The 17,243-nt window shown below is 39.2% G+C and overlaps 1 protein-coding gene across 1 annotated transcript in view; it reads left to right on the top strand.

Annotated features, from left to right (window-relative positions):
• ptprt (protein tyrosine phosphatase receptor type T) overlaps positions 1–17,243 on the top strand; it is a 1,408,195-nt gene that overhangs the window by 852,185 nt on the left and 538,767 nt on the right. The window contains exon 8 of the mRNA XM_060836083.1: positions 72–368. Coding sequence (XP_060692066.1) covers positions 72–368 — 297 coding nt within the window. The remainder of the gene's footprint in view (positions 1–71; positions 369–17,243) is intronic.

Here is a 17,243-nt window from a genome sequence, read left to right as displayed (position 1 = left end):
TCTTTATAATGTAAACCCAGCTATATGTGCTTGCAGGTTTCTAAATGTATATTTCTATTCCCTTTCCAAAGATCCAGTGCATGGACCTCAGAATGTCGAAGTTGTGGATGTTCGATCACGACAGTTGACTATTCATTGGGAGCCATTTGGTTATGCAGTCACTCGTTGCCATAGCTATAACTTGACTGTTCAGTATCAGTATGTTCTTGGTCACCGGGAATACAAAGCCGAAGAACTGATGCAGACGTCATCACACTATACACTGCGAGGGTTACATCCATACACCACAGTGAAACTCCGGCTGGTACTACTCAATCCAGAAGGAAGGAAAGAAAGTGACGAGATAGTTATCCAAACTGAAGAAGATGGTAAGTGCTTGTCTCTTCCTGTAACATTACCTCCCTCATGACATCTAAGAGATTTGAGGGCAAGAGTTTATACCGCTTCAAGGATATACCCTTTTCCATTCAGGTGCGAGACCAAGAAATTAGATTAAATTACTTCAGCCCAACAAGTCCACACCGACCCTCCGAAGAGCAATCCAACCAGACCCATTCCCCTACATGTACCCCTTCACCTAACACTATAGGCAATTTAGCATGGCCAATTAACCTAACCTACACATTTTTGGACTGTGGGAGGAAACCAGATTAGGTGGAGAGCTGGATGATCAGATCCCATTTTGTTCCTGGCAGTTCTCAGGGAGGCATGGGTTTGTGGCAAAGGCTTCACCCATCGTTCTTAAAAAAAACAGGCAAATATATGAAAGATGTACTCAGGGATGTAGACTGCAGGGAATTTCCTCATTTCAGTCTAATGTGTGTAAGTGAGAGAGAGAGAGAGAGAGAGAAAGAGAGACTTCATAGCATACATCTCAAAGTACTGAACTGTATATTAACAACAGAAACACAACTCAGACACCCTTTGTCAGAGAATTGCACAACTCTACCAATAATGATGCAGCATTATGAAAGAGTTCATGTGTTAAGATTGTTTACACTAATACTATATGTTTTTACACAGCTTAAATTGCTGAAGTGTCATCTCATTTAGTTTACCATGCACACACTCTAATGAATTGATAAACAATGCACAGGATGTCTGTGAAAGGAACCTTTCTTAGCTTTCCATGCCCGATACCGTTTTCAACCATAATTCACAGCACTTCTTCCATTGGCACCCAGTATCTCTAAGTAGGTTCTGTCTAAAAAAACATTGAACATAACGTAAGAGTCCTAAGGATTAGGAGCTGCATGTCGTCTACTTGCCATTCACTATCAATGGAAAAAATGTGTTGGAGTAGGGAATTGTGATATTGGGTAAAGAAGGATCTCTGTGGAAAATAACATGAGTACCACAATTAATGATGTAACATAATGTTTGATTATGAACAACGTTATTTTAAGATGAAGACAAAAGCTATTACATCTGCTATTATATTATATTTTGGTGTGAGTTTATTGTCACTTTGAAGGGTCAAATGTAAAAGCAGGCCATATTGTCCATCAGAGTTTGGTTCTTTACACAGAGAATGGTGGGTTCATGGAATGCACTGCCAGCAGTGGTAGCAGAGTCGGATACATTAGGGACTTTTAAGCAAAACTTGGATAGGCACATGGATGATAGTAAAATTAAAGGTATGTAGGTTAGATTAATCTGAGAGCAGGATAAAAGGCCAGCACAACATTGAGAGCTGAAGGGCCTCGACTGTGCTGTACTGCTCTATGTTCCATATATTGTACCAGTTTGTGGAAATTGGCAATTTGTCATTTTAATACCAGTTCCCAACTTTTTATCCATACCCTTCAATTTTCTTGCTTTTAAGATAAATATCTATCCTCCCTTTAAACACTGCCAATCTTTAGTTGCCTTGACTTCCAGGTTTGACTGGAAGATGAAAGTGATTTTGTTTATCATTAGCTGAAAACCAGCTCAAAGATGAGTTTTTAGCCAATTGAAATTACAGAGTTGAAATATAAAGTGGCCACTTTAGATTCATCTTTGGTATGGTTTTCTTGTACCAAAGGAAAAAATATTGCTGAAAGAGCTAACATTGTCTGGAGCTTAAGGGCTCTGGATAAATGAAATTATCTGTAATCATAAAGCTCAACATTCAAAAATAGTTATTTCTCCACATTGTAGGAGATGAATAAATATACTTCTCTACTTCTCTGTTTGAATCCTAGACTTTCCTCTCACAACCATGTCCTTCATTCTTTATACATTACCTTTGGTGAAGGCTACGCAGGGATAACCACTATAATATTTTGTCACAAATATTTTAAATCTGTGTCTACAAAATTCTTCCATGTGTTATTTTAAAATGTTTTTAATCCAGCAAAATGTAAGTGCAGAACAAGAGTACGAAACTCATGCATTTATATATTTTTTCTGCATCCTGATACAACTACCATTGAGAGTGACACTAATGCTTAAATGTTAGAATATTGATGAGGAGAAATAATATTCTGCTGGAGAAATAATATTCTGCCCTATTCTGCTGGACCTGATCTTTGTCACATATTGTGTGAATGAGAAGCGCACAGCAAAATATTTAAATTGCTATCTTGCTTGTCATGAAGATAAAGCTGTCCTTGTAACTATGTACAGTGACATTTCAAATATATCTATTATATATATATAGACACATATATACAAATAGCCATTAATATGCTTCTGACATTCAATTGAGCGTAGGAATGGAGGAAAAAAGATTGCTCTGGATGTTAATTGTCACAGCATTGAAAATCCTCCGGTAGGTATTTTCTCTGGTTAATGTTTCTCACAGAATTGCTTCTTTAAAAAAAAAACACATTTGCAATTTTGTAGAAAATTTGTACAATCTACTCCAATTCATTTACAATGTTATCACACTTTTTGTAATAAAGACAGCACTACCTTCAGGTGTCAAAAAACAATTAAAATAAACTTAATTCCTTTTCAAATAGAAATAGATATAAAATTCAGTATTTTATAATAACATTTATTTTAACAAAAATCTTAAAAATCACCCTGATAATCTTGTTTGATATAAAATAATTTCTTTGGAAAAAGTACTTCATAATTCTCATCCTTACAATCCATATTTGTAACTGAGTGATTAGAGATTGAAGCCTGGAGAGTTCATCATTCATCTCCAACCAGTATCAACAGGGAAAACAAAGATGGAGCATCTGGTTATTAAATTTCAGTGTCTGTATATAAATCATTCATTTTTTAATGGTTCAAATTTTTAATGCATTTTTTAAATTTGTGTGTCCTCTCCAGGCAGTCCACTTACACAGAGTTCTCCTTTCAGCTAGTGAGAATTTATATGGTGAGATCCTCATCTCAATGCATTTAAATCATCTCAAGATAAGTTTAAAGAGCAATCAAGAAGTCTCCTATGCCATTTTAAACTGATGTGACGAAAGAATTATACTCAAGCCTGTGCTAAACTGAAGCATCATGTGACCACTTGCTTCAGGGCACCAACCACCCTCCTTTCTAGATTCTGAAAATCACCAGTAATGTTGAAATCGCAGTTTAAACTTAGTCTTAGTTCGAGTGTCAAACAGGGAAACAGAGTTAGATTTTCTGTTTATCAAAGTAAAATTAATTCTCCCACATTAGGCCATAATGTTCGTTACTTGAGTCACTATGGCGCTTGCACAGTGTGTGCACTTCCTGTGTAGCTGGGTGCTGGATACAATGTTGGGAAGGTCACCAGTGATGGAAGTATGCAGAGTAGGCAGACCTACTCAGACATTTTGCTTTAATTACTGTCCACATCTGCCTTTCAAGCCCAACCCTACCTTCTGCTCTGTGCATCTCTGGAGAAGAAAATCCCACAATTCACTTCAAAGTGCATTCTGAGGATTCCAATGGCTGACCCTTTGGTCCTCCATTCACCACAACGGTAGCAACTGCTTTGCTCAACTACTCCCTCCCCTCCACTTTTGATGCCTGAAATCTAAAGAAAACCATGTCTCTCTCTCAACCTGCCCATTCCTCCTTGTACTTATTTTTGGCTAACTTTGTTTTAGACAATAGACAATGGGTGCAGGAGTAGGCCATTCTGCCCTTCGAGCCTGCACCACCATTCAATATGATCATGGCTGATCATCCATAATCAGTATCCTGTTCCTGCCTTATCTCCATAACCCTTGATTCCACTATCCTTGAGAGCTCTATCCAATTCTTTCTGAAGTGAATCCAGAGACTGGGCCTCCACTGCCCTCTGGGGCAGAGCATTCCACACAGCTACCACTCTCTGGGTGAAGAAGTTTCTCCTCATCTCTGTCCTAAATGGTCTACCCCGTATTTTAAGCTGTGTCCTCTGGTTCAGCACTCACCCATCAGCGGAAATATGTTTTCTGCCTTCAGAGTGCCCAATTCTTTAATAATCTTATATGTCTCAATCAGATCCCCTCTCAGTCTTCTAAACTCAAGGGTATACAAGCCCAGTCACTCCAGTCTTTCAGCGTAAGGTACGCTGCACTCCCTCAATAGCCAGAATATCTTTCCTCAAATTTGGAGACCATAACTGCACACAATACTCCAGGTGTGGTCTCACCAGGGCCCTGTACAGCTGCAGAAGAACCTCTTTGCTTCTATACTCAATCCATCTTGTTATGAAGGCCAGCATGCTATTAGCCTTCTTCACTACCTGTTGTACCTGCATGCTTACCTTCATTGACTGGTGTACAAGAACACCCAGATCTCTTTGTACTGCCCCTTTATCTGACTTGATTCCATTTAGGTGGTAATCCGCCTTCCTGTTCTTGCCACCAAAGTGGATAACCATCCATTTATCCACATTAAACTGCATCTGCCATGCATTTGACCACTCACCTAACCTGTCCAGGTCACCCTGTAATCTCCTAACATCCTCCTCACATTTCACCCTGCCACCCAGCTTAGTATCATCCGCAGATTTGCTAATGTTATTACTAATACCATCTTCTATATCATTAACATATATTGTAAAAAGCTGTGGTCCCAGCACTGATCCCTGTGGTACCCCACTGGTCACTGCCTGCCATTCCGAAATGGAACCGTTGATCACTACTCTTTGTTTCCTATCAGCCAATCAACTTTCAATCCAAGTTAGTACTTTGCCCCCAATACCTTGCACCCTAATTTTGCTCAGTAACCTCCTATGTGGGACTTTATCAAAAGCTTTCTGGAAGTCCAGGTACACTACATCTACTGGATCTCCCTCATCCTTCTTCAGAGTTATATCCTCAAAAAATTCCAGAAGGTTAGTCAAACATGATTTCCCCTTCATAAATCCATGCTGACTCTGACCTATCCTGTTATTACTATCCAGATGTGTCGTAATTTCATCCTTTATAATAGACTCCAGCATCTTTCCCACCACTGAGGTCAGACTAACTGGTCTATAATTTCCTGCTTTCTCTCTCCCACCTTTTTTAAAAAGTGGTACAACATTAGCCACCCTCCAATCTACAGGCACTGATCTGGATCTATCGAACTCTGGAAAATAATCACTAACGCATCCACGATTTCTCGAGCCATCTCCTTCAGTATTCTGGGATGTAGACCATTGGGCCTTGGGGACTTACCAGCCTTCAGACCTAACAGTCTCTCCAACACCAATTCCTGGCAAATATAAATTCCCTTAAGTTCAGGTCCTTCAGCCACTGTTATTTCAGGGAGATTTCTTGTGTCTTCCCCAGTGAACACAGATAGTTCCCTTTATTCAACAGAAATATTGTCACTTCTGATTGTACCCTCTCCCTCTCAAATTGCAGATTGAAGCTTATTGTATTATGGTCACTACTTCCCAATGGCTCCTTCACTTCAAGGTCCCTGATCAATTCAGGTTCGTTGCACAATACCAGATCCAGAATTGCCTTCTCCCTGGTAGGCTCCAGCACCAGCTGTTCTAAGAATCCTTCTCGAAGGCACTTCACAAAGTCTCTTTCTTGAGGTCCAATACCATCCTGATTCTCCCAGTCTACCTGCATGTTAAAATCCCCCATCACAACTGTAGTATCATCTTTGCGGCAGGCCAATTTCAGCTCCTGAATCAATTTACATCCGACATCCAGACTACGGTTTGAGGGCCTGTAATAACTCCCAAGAGGGTCTTTTTACCCTTGGAATTTCTCAGCTCTATCCACACTGACTCTACATCCCCTGATTCTAGGTCCCCCCGCGCAAGGGACTGAATATTGTCCCTTACCACCATGACCACCCCACCCCCTCTGCCGTCAATCTGTTCTTATGATAGCACGTGTAGCCTTGAATATTCATTTCCCAGGCCTAGTCCACTTGAAGCCACGTCTCAGTTATCCCCACAATATCGTATCTGCCAATTTCCAAAATAGCCTCAAGCTCATCCATCTTATTTCTAATGCTTCGTGCATTCATGTACAGTATTTTTAATTTGTTACTGCACTTGTCCTTTCCATCAACTCCTATTTCACTCAACCTTACAGCATGATCTCTTTTTGAGTTCTCTGCCTCATTGATTACAGCATGATCCCTTTTTGTGCTCTAACGTTTCCCGATCTTACCAATCTTAAAGTAGTTTTTCTTGTTTTTGGTACCCTATCCAATCTGTTGAACTGCCACTTATCTGTATTTGTCTTTCCTTAAGAGACTTATACTGTCTTTGACTTTTTGAGTTTACCACAGGTGGTGGTGGTGGGGGGCGCAGGGAGCGCGGGGTGGGGGGTAGGGGTGGTCTGTCTCTTACATTTTTAAAATTTATTTGTTGGAATTTATCTACTCTGTGCTTTCTGAAATATTTTCTGAAGTGTTTGCCACTGCATCTCTGTTGACCTAACCCTTAACTTAAATTGCCAATTCATATTTGATAGCTCTGCTTTCATGCCCTCATAATTGCCCATGTTTAAATTCAAAATAGTAGTCTTAGACCCACACTTCTGTTCCTTAAACTGTATGCAAAATTAAATCATATTATTGTCAATGCTACCCATGGATGCTTTGACTATGAGTTCTGTAATTAATCAATCTCATTGGTCAAACTAGTTCCAGTATCATCATAACATGCTGGTCTAATAAATGGTCCCAAAAGCATTCAATGAATTTATTTTCTCAACTATATTTTCCTGTCTGATTTTTCCAGTCTACATGCGGTTTAAAATCTTCCACGATAACTGCTGTATCCTTTTGACAATCTCTATTATTTCTATCCTATCATTGGGTTCTGTTAAGGGGCCTAGACACAACTTCCAAAAGTGATCACTTGCCTTTATCATTCCTTTCCTGGTTTTCTGAATATGGGTCATCTCTTACTATTCTGCTAATATCATCGGTAATTAACAGAACCACTAGTCCATCCTTTTCTAGCTTCCTGTCTTTCCAAAATGCCACATGCCCTTCAATATTTAAGTCCTAATCTAGGTCGTTGTGCAACCTTGTCTCAGTTATGGTCACTAGATTGTATTTATTTAACTCGATTTCTATTACGAGTTAGTCTGTTTTGTTTCAACTGTTGCATACATTCAAATTCAGTGCCTTAACTTATGATCCTTTTATTATTGTTATAATCACTAATCGTGTGTGCTGTTTGCACGAGGATCTGCATTCTCTGTCACTTTCTATTATTGTCTACCATTTCCTATATTAATTCTTTCCTCTTTTGAATTTTCCCAATATCTTATTCACCATAGCTTCCAAAATTTGGGCTCTTGCCCCTACTTATTAGATGGCACAGTAGCTAATGGGTGGCACAGTGGCTCAGTGGTTAGCCCTGTTGCCTCACGGCGCCAGAGACCTGGGATCAATTCCTGCCTCAGGCAACTGTCTGTTTGGAGATTGCACATTCTCCCTGTGTCTGCATGAGTTTCCTCCGGGTGCTCCAGTTTCCTTCCACAATCCAAAGATGTGCAAATCAGGCGTATTGGCCATGCTAAATTGCCTGTAGTGTTCGGTACATTAGTCAGGGATAAATATAGGGTAGGGGAGTGGGTCTGAGTGGGTTACTGTTCAGAGGGTCACTGTGGACTTGTTGGGCTGAAAAGCATGTTTCCATACTGTAGATAATCTATTTTCTTATTTAAAATCTCCTCTACTTCCCTATGAAGTCTGCAAGAACATCAGCCCTAGTATGGTTCAGGTGTAGACCATTCCACGAGGCCAGATCTCACTTTCCTCAATGTTGATGCCAGAGCCCCACAAATTGCGTATATCACAGGACACCAATACAAATAAATCTTGTGTTTTGCATTTAGGACTTGGCCACTACCAAGGCAACAGCACAAAAACGTTTATTTTTCCAAACCTCCAGGCACATAAAATTCAAATAAGACAAAGCATTGAATAAGAAATATAAGCACAATAAAACAGAGCTGCCTTAGCTTCAAGGGGAGTTACAAGGGCAGTGAGGTTGTTAATGACCAGTGCAAATGAGTTCCAAAAACAGTCATAAACATGTAGAGTTCATGGGTCTTCTACAGAAAGCATAATTGCAGGGAAGATTTAATTGTGTTTAATAAAAGTGATCGATGACTTGGTGCCACTTTATAATAATTTCAACATGTTTACAAAGGATCAGATTTGTGTCGTTTTTAATGCTGGTTATCCTATTTATATGTTTGCTCTTTCTAACAATTCAACATTGGAACCAATCTTCATTAATTCACAACAATTACACAGACATATTTGTTTCAATTTACTTTGTTCCAAAAGCACTTCTAGATGTTCTGTACATTGAATAAACCATCAAATACACATTTGCCAGTTATAAAAATAGCAATTAAAGGCAGTTCAGAAGACACATATGACATCAGTCTTCTTGTCCTAATGGCTTTGAGCTTTACGAACCAAGGAGGTAACAGGCATTTGTCCCAGTCTGTTTGAGTTAAGAGATTTCAACCTAACAGGGAGTGTAGTACCATGGCCAACCTCACACAGCTGGGATAAAGACGGGAAAAACCAGCTTGGGTTCTTGCTGCAGCTTGCTGTAGTAGCTGAGCTACGGAAAGGATACAAGCAAATTCTCATTGACAAATGCATTATATTTCGCTGTAAAACCCAAAACAATTAAATTGCTTTCAGCACTGTCATTTAGGTGTCCTGCCAGAACACATTAGGAGCAGTGGAAGAAAACAGAGAAATTTGATAGCTTCACAAAAGGAGACAAAATTGGATATAAACATAAAAACCAATTGCATTCTTTAAAGAAATTTTTTTAAAATTTCATAAACAATTGAAGAAAACAAGAGTTCCAAACTCAGGTTCTCAAATGGTAGTCAGCTATGACACATCTCAGTAAGATAATAGTTGTCAGGGGAATAAAGAATACACTTCTAAACTACTTTCCATTGTAAATAGGTATGTAAGGGTCTGAAAGAGTTAATACTGAGGTGTGCGATAAACACCGCCCACTATGATGTCATATGGATATGTGGGCAGAACAACTTCTGATCTTGATGGAGAGAGTCCTACCACTGGTCCCCCTCAAAGTCTGTGTAACTAGGGATGGACCTTCCTTGTTTGTAGTTAAAGTTCATTTTGTCAAATGAGTTTCCTTTTGCCTGGTCACTGGGGCACTGTGAAACTTTTCTCATGTAATCTTCTGCTCTTTACCTCATTAATTATACAGCTGTGATCTTGGGTGCATTTCTTAGGGAATTGCATCACTAAAGAGGCAAAGTGTTTGCCACTTCTAGGACCTTTATGCTACTAGTGCCATACTTAACATCAAGCTGCCACCACTTCAGTTGCTGTGAGGCAGAATCTGACCCTCACACTGTAATGCTTGACCTTTAGTACTGAGCACCTAACCCACAGGAAAGAAAAGCTCACTCTCTAGTTTGTAAACAGGGGACTGGAGGTGTTGGTGGACAGAGTTCTTGAAAGTAGGGCCGTCCTTTTTTGTGTACTGTACAGGAGACTGTGCCATCAAACCAAGTCATCCTGGATCCAATTTGTCTTTTAAGTCAGTACCATGTCCAAGTGATGTGGGTCACCCAGCAATGCAGCAGGAAGGTCAATTATTTTCAGCATTCCACAAGGATAAGTGTCACCATTTCACTCTACTTTGCACTCACAGAGCTCTGACTCATTCTAGCTCTGCCACTGCACGCATCTCTCATCAGAGCTCATGGACTACCTCTCTCACTATTGCACATAATTTGTTTGCTTAATGGTTCTTACCCACTTTATCCTTTCAAATGACTAACCTCTCCCGTCCCTTGCTCTCCCTCCTTATTCACTGGAGACACCTCACCACCTGTCCTGCTTTCCCATCACATCTAACTGCTCTGCCTTCATGTACAATCCCTCCTTTAGTTGATTTGCATGATTTGAGCCAGCCAAATAACATTGGACATGATTTGACAATAGACGATAGGTGCAGGACTAGGCCATTCTGCTCTTCGAGCCTGCACTACCATTCAATATGATCATGGCTGATCATCTTTAATCAGTATCCTGTTCCTGCCTTATCTCCATGACCCTTGATTCCACTATCGTTGAGAGCTCTATCCAACTCTTTCTTAAGCTATTTTGGAATGAAGCACATTCAGTATGATTCGGCACAAAAACTGCTGGCACTTGCTACAAGTCTGATGCCAATACAACACTGTACCATACATTAGCACATCATCCCTCAACTGTTCAGTGCTCCTCACCATGACAAGGTGTCTACTTCTCCCTCTGTGCTACAAAGCAGTGTGAGCCATGGAGGCAGACAACCTATGGGTGAGCACGGACGACCGTGTGCTTAGAGAACCATGCAAGCCACATAGAGGTTTGTAAGTTCGTGCTGAAGTCAGTGAATATGTGTGAAGAAAGCAATGTGGAAGTAGACAGAGGCTGGCAGCCTCTGAGTAAATGCAAAGTGAGTGGGTGCTGAGAGAGCAGGCTCAGGGGCATAAGATGCATCCTATGCAGCAACATGAAATATGTGTGTATCTCTGTGTGCAAAAGCACCTGGCAGAAGGAAGCTTTTTTAAAATTCATTCACGAGATGAGGACATTGCTGGTTATGTAAGCATTTATTGCTCACCTCAGATGAGAGTCGACCACATTGTTGTAGGTCTGGAGTCATATGTAGGCCAGACCAGGTAAGGTGGGCAGTCTCCTTCCCTAAAGAACATTAGTGAACCAAATGGTTTTTTTCTGATAGTCAGCAGTAGTTTCATGGCCATCATTCAACCCTTAATCTGCCATGGTGGAATTCAAACCCAGAGCACCCACCATTACTTGTGTTTCTGGATGAAGAGGGTGGCACGGTGGCACAGTGGTTAGCACTGCTGCCTCACAGCGCCTGAGACCCGGGTTCAATTCCCGAGTCAGGCGACAGACTGTGTGGAGTTTGCACGTTCTCCCCGTTTCTGTGTGGGTTTCCTCCCGGTGCTCCGGTTTCCTCCCACAGTCCAAAGATGTGCAGGTCAGGTGAATTGGCCATGCTAAATTGCCCGTAGTGTTAGGTAAGGGGTAAGTGTGGGGGTGTGGGTGGGTTGCGCTTCGGTGGGTCGGTGTGGACTTGTTGGGCCGAAGGGCCTCTTTCCACACTGTGGGTAATCTAAACAAATCTAATCTAATCTAATCTAAAGTATGGCGCTGGAAAAGCACAGCGGATCTGGCAGCATCTGAGGAGCAGGAGAGGTGACGTTTCAGGCATATGCCCCTGATCAGGAATCCTGGTGAAGGGCTTATGCCCGAAACGTCAATTCTCTTGCTCCTCGGATGCTGCCTGACCTGCTGTGTTTTTCTAGCACCAAACATTTCGACCCTGATCTTCAGCATCTGCAGTCCTCACTTTCTCCTTTCTGGATTAACAGTCTAGTAATAATACCACTAGGCCATTGCCTCCCCTTATAGATGTCCTTGAGCTGTTAAAGGGTTGAGGTGGTGTGTGCGTTGACCAACACCCAGCATGATGATGCAGTGAGGTTCTTGTCCTGTTGCTGCTGAGCGCATGGATGATGGGTGAAGGGGGATAGTGGTCACAGTGCACATAGTGGCATGTGCGTGATGCCTGTCACAATATGTGCGAACTGAAGATGCAACTACTTATAGCTTGCATGATTGGATCATGTTCGGAGCAAAGTTTGTTATTTAAAGTTATTTGAATGTAAGAAATGTAAATTGCATTATTTTCACCATATTGTATTTATAAACGTACCAAAACCAATTAAACCAAATAATTTAATTCAGCAATGAATTAGTTAATAGCCTATTAACCTTTTGTTTGGCACCGTATTGAATGTTTTTTGGAACTCTTAAGTAGACAGTATCTGCTAGCATACCTCTATCTATTCATTGTTAACATACACTAAGAATTAGTTATACATGATTCAGCTATCTGTCAAATCAACCTATGATTTTTAACAATGTTTTCTTAATAACATTTCCCTACAATTTACCTGTGCTCAAGAAAAAAAAAATCAATGACCTTAGCATTCTGCATTGGAGGCTTTTTTTTTGCATCGTGTTGTTGTGTGTAATATGGATGATGTCAAGCATCTATTAAATATTTGTCACCTTTCAGATGGTCAAAAGGATTAAAAACAAGGACAAATGAAACCAGTCAATTCTGCAGAATTTTGTGACCTTAGCAAACCTCTCTGGAGAATACAAGCCAGTGATTTATATCCGAGAGCCAAGCTACAGGAACTTCCCTTAGTAAATGCCTTCCAACCTCCAAATATGTATTGTGTGAAAAATTCTAGAGTAAATACCAATGTTGTGTTCTTAGCAAGACAGGACATTTAACTAGCTATGATTTGCAGATCCTTGACTGCTATGACCAGTTCTGTAGGAAATCATCAAATATTTTATATACTGCTATTTGACTTAATAGCTCTTGCATTAGGATATGATATAAAAATGGAAAGAAATGTGTATGTAACAGATTGAAGGAGAGAGCTGCTGAATAAAACAAAACTTGTTCTGTTTACAACTTTCCCTGTGTTAAATTAATAAAAGATAATCAGTTTCAAAGATCTGGGTCAATTACTTTAAAAAACTGAATCAAAGTAATTTTTAAACACCCTTTCTAGCTGGTTCCAAAATTCAATAGACCATGGTCAATTTTTTTTAAAAATCAGTGAATAAGAACAAGATATATATAAAAAAACAACCCTTAGCTACGTTTCTGTTCTTGACATTTTGATGGATATAGGTTCAGTAAGTTAGCAGTATAAGTGAAATCCTTTAGGCTTTCACAAAGACCAAAAAACAAGTCTGATTCAGAAAGAGCAGAAATCTTTGTTTGAGAAATGGAAAAGGTCACAGATTAATATTCATAAAGATGACAAATAATGACAGATTACTGAAGTGAGTTAGAGTCACAGGATATTGACTGTCTCAGATCAGAATTATAATTTTGAAGTTTACAGCAGCAAAAAAGAAATAGTATCTTTACAGCAGTAAGGGAAGTGCTGAACTTTACATTTGGAAGTTTTTGAAGGCTGCCAGCACAACACTGGATGCTGAAATGCTGTAAATTAATAAAGTGTGTCATGAAGAATTGGAAGTACAGCGCAAATGAGTAATGCACACAATGAAATGAAAGATTTATTGAGTGTGATTGAGAATAACTGTTCCCAATTCCAACTGCAATACTCAGCACATTAGCTGCGCTTTTATCTTGCATTCTGTGCTTTGAATTTGTGTGCTTACGATCAGCTTCTAACCCTATATGCTGTATGCTTGTTCATTTATTGTCATAAGAAATCAGAGCAGAGTAAACCGCCTGGCCCCTCCAGCTTGTTCCAACATTCATTACAATTTTAGCTGATCTTCTGTCTCTACTCCACTCTCCCTCCTGCTTCCATTTCCCTTCATTTGCTGAGAAACCAAAAAGCTATCCATCCAAACCTTGAATATACTCCACGATGGAACATCATGAACCACTTTTGATGCAGCAATTTCCAACTATTTTGCAATTACTGCAATTTGAACCTGTGAGTTTTCCAGGCTTTTGTGTTTGACAGTCTTTTATACTTGGTAATAAGAATTATTTTGTGGATACAATGTGACTCGTTACATTTCCTTCCACTGGAGGTAAGATATTAGTCTTCCAAAATATGTATTATGTAATATTTGCCCCGATCAAATTCAGCAGAATTTCTTCAAGTATTGAAAATCCTGGTTGATTCAAGTTTTCTACTTGGTTTGGATTAATATTTTCAGAAGAATAAGGGTGGTGGAACAGGATTCATCTGTCTGCATACTACTGCTTATCATCTCTACTCATTAAATCAAATACTGAATGGCCAAATACTGAATCTCCAGCAAGAAGGCACTACTTTAAGGTGCAATGAATGGCCCTGAGTCCAGTTGTGGGTCTTGGCCAGAGGTTTAGGTCAGAGGCATCTGCAAACAGGAAGTTCAAGTTGTGGATCTGTTCTCTGGAGTTTAGAAAAAGGTGAACTCATTAAAGCATGTAAGATTCTGAGGGGACTCAGGGGAGTTGGTGCTGCTGGTGAAGGTGAAGGGGTATGGCAGATAGGTAAGGGTAGAGTGCTAATTTCTGATTAAAGTTCAGCTTGAGATATTGTTTTCTTGCACGGTAGAGCAGCAAATGGAATCAAATATGTGATTAGAGAAAGTTCAAGACAAAATAGCAGCTAGTCCACAAATAAGAAAATAATGATGAGACACTGAACATAAGCATTAATGATCCCAGAAAAATAGCAAGAGCTTCAAAGAGAGAGTCAAAAGATAACTTTCTAAAAGTTATTCAAATCAAAACAATTAGTTTTCCAATTAGGGAAGATAGTTGGGCTGGAGAAATATTAGCCCCTTTAAAAGTGATCAGGTGATATTGTCAATGAAAATAGGGAAATGGCAAACTTATTGAATATTTATTTTGCTTCAGTATTTATAACAAACAGAGATGTCAGCCTGCAAAACAACCCACGGTAATATTGAGTGAAGAACAGGGCCTCACTAAAACTGATATCAGCAAAATAGCACTAAAGATGGAAATAATAGCACTGAAGAGCAACAAATTCCAAGGACCTGATTGCTTTGATCTTAGGTTTTCAAAGAAATTAAGTGACAGTATTGCCAGTGTCCTAGCTTTCAAGATTCTCTCACTTCAGGTGAGAGATGGAAATCAGGAAATTGTAAGCCATCCAGCCCAGAAAGCCTGGTGACAAAGGATAGAATTGGAGCCATTCTTTACACTGTATTATAAGCTTTTGTTTATAGTGGTATTCTTTACATTACATTCAGGAGAGAGCCTGCATAAGACAACATATTCACTATTAGTGTAGACATGATCGCACAAAGAAGATTTCACTATTGTACATTACAAACATGCATCTCTTAACCCAATCTCTGAATTTAGCTCTTATCCTGTTTTCGGAACACAAGTGAATTTTCACTTAATACTCATCACCTGCATAGAACTAAACACAACTAATACTATTAACAAGCTTAACATCTTCTGTGTGCAAATTACTGATACCTATATTAAAGTTAGGATGACTGAACATCTTGTAAATTCTCAGCTAATCAAAGAAAGCCTGAATTTGTAGCTGTAAGAATGGTGGTTAGGCCAGTTATGGATTACTGCATGCAAGTCTGGTCTCCCTGGTATTGGAAGGATGTTGTGAAACTTGAAAGGGTTCACAAAAGATTTACAAGGATGTTGCAAGGGTTGGAGGGTTTGAGCTATAAGGAGAGGCTGAGTAGACTGGGGCTTATTTTCCCTGAAGAGGCTGAGGGGTGATGTTAGAGAGATTTATAAAGTCATGAGGGACATGGATAGGGTAGGTAGGTAAGGACGTTTCCTTGGAATAGGTAAGTCCAAATCTGGAGGGCATAGATTTAGGGTGAGGGGGAAAAATTTAAAAGTGATCTAAGGGGTAACTTTTTCACATAGAGAGTGGTGCATGTATGGAATGAGTTGCCAGAGGAAGTGGTGGAGGCTAGTACAATTTCAACATTTAAAAGGCATATTTATGGGTATATAAATAGGAAGGGTTGAGAGGGATGAGGGACAAATGCTGGCAAATGGGACTAGATTTATTTCGGATATCTGATCAGTATGGACAAGTTGGACCAAAGGGTCTGTTTCCATACTATATATCTCTGCAACTTTATGGCTTTCAAACACTAATCATGTCTCATGAACGTGACTGTGAGCAATTCCAGGTACCATATCTTGGGAAAGATACAGTAGTTTTTGAGGGAATGAGGTGACATTTGCTTGAATGGTATTTGGATCCTTGGGGTTAATTTACAAAGAGAAACTACACAGGAGATCGAGTGTGTATAAGCAGAATTCAGAAAGATAAGGGTTGATTTTACAAAGATATTTTCAAGATAATAAGAGGAAAAGATTGGCTGGATACAGAAAAAATGTGCTGGTTTGGGAATCGAGAACAAAGAGACATATTATTTTTTTCTAAAAGAAAGATCCATTACTTTTAAGAGTGACATTTGTAAATACTTCTATACACAATGGGTGTTAAAAGCTTGGCATTCTCTTCCACAAATGGCAATCATTGCTAGGTCACTTGTTAATTTTAAAATTCAGATTGATAGATTTTTATAACCAGAGATATTAAAGAATGTCGGGGAAAATGAGCATTTGGAGTTAGGTCATACATCAACTGGAATCTGATGGAACATTCAATGGCTTAACCCTGTTCATAAATTTCTATTTTTTGTGCCTTATATCACAATTAAAACTGATTTTACTCATATACTTATAATTATTTTGCATCTTTACATTCCCTGAAATTTCAATCCTCTGAAATGTTTATTGACAAATAACTAGTTTTCTGTTAAAAATGATCTTTAACAATTGTCTGCTATGGTATGCTAACAGCATAAATGTTGATCAACAATAATCTATTGAAAATACAGTTTTAAAGGGGAAAGTGACATTAATATCCTAAGATAGATAACTTTAATTTTAAACAGAAATATTCATACAATTGAAGCAATGTTTCCTGATCTGCTAATCAACCTAATTTACATGTTTTGTTTCAACAGAGAGTATAAATCATATTTAACAATCTTATTTAAATAGTTTTAAACCAGTAAAAGTGCCAAGACATTGCTGTTTAGGAAAACACGTTCTGAAGATAGACTTCTTCCTATTTTTTAAAATTACACATACATGTACATTTTTTTTCTTGATGTGTGGATACACCCACAGTGCTGTTAAGAATGGAGTTCCAAGAAGTCAGTGAAGGAACAAAGGAACAACAATATAGTTCCAAGTCAAAATGGTGTGCAGCTTGAAGGTGATGGTGTCTCCATATATCTGCTGCCCTGGACCTTCTGGTGACATGCAT

This window comes from Hemiscyllium ocellatum, chromosome 15, assembly GCF_020745735.1.
Source record: "Hemiscyllium ocellatum isolate sHemOce1 chromosome 15, sHemOce1.pat.X.cur, whole genome shotgun sequence".
NCBI classification, from domain to species: Eukaryota; Metazoa; Chordata; class Chondrichthyes; order Orectolobiformes; family Hemiscylliidae; genus Hemiscyllium; species Hemiscyllium ocellatum.
Note: the sequence above shows the minus strand (reverse complement) of the source record. Positions and strands in the feature narration are given on the sequence as shown.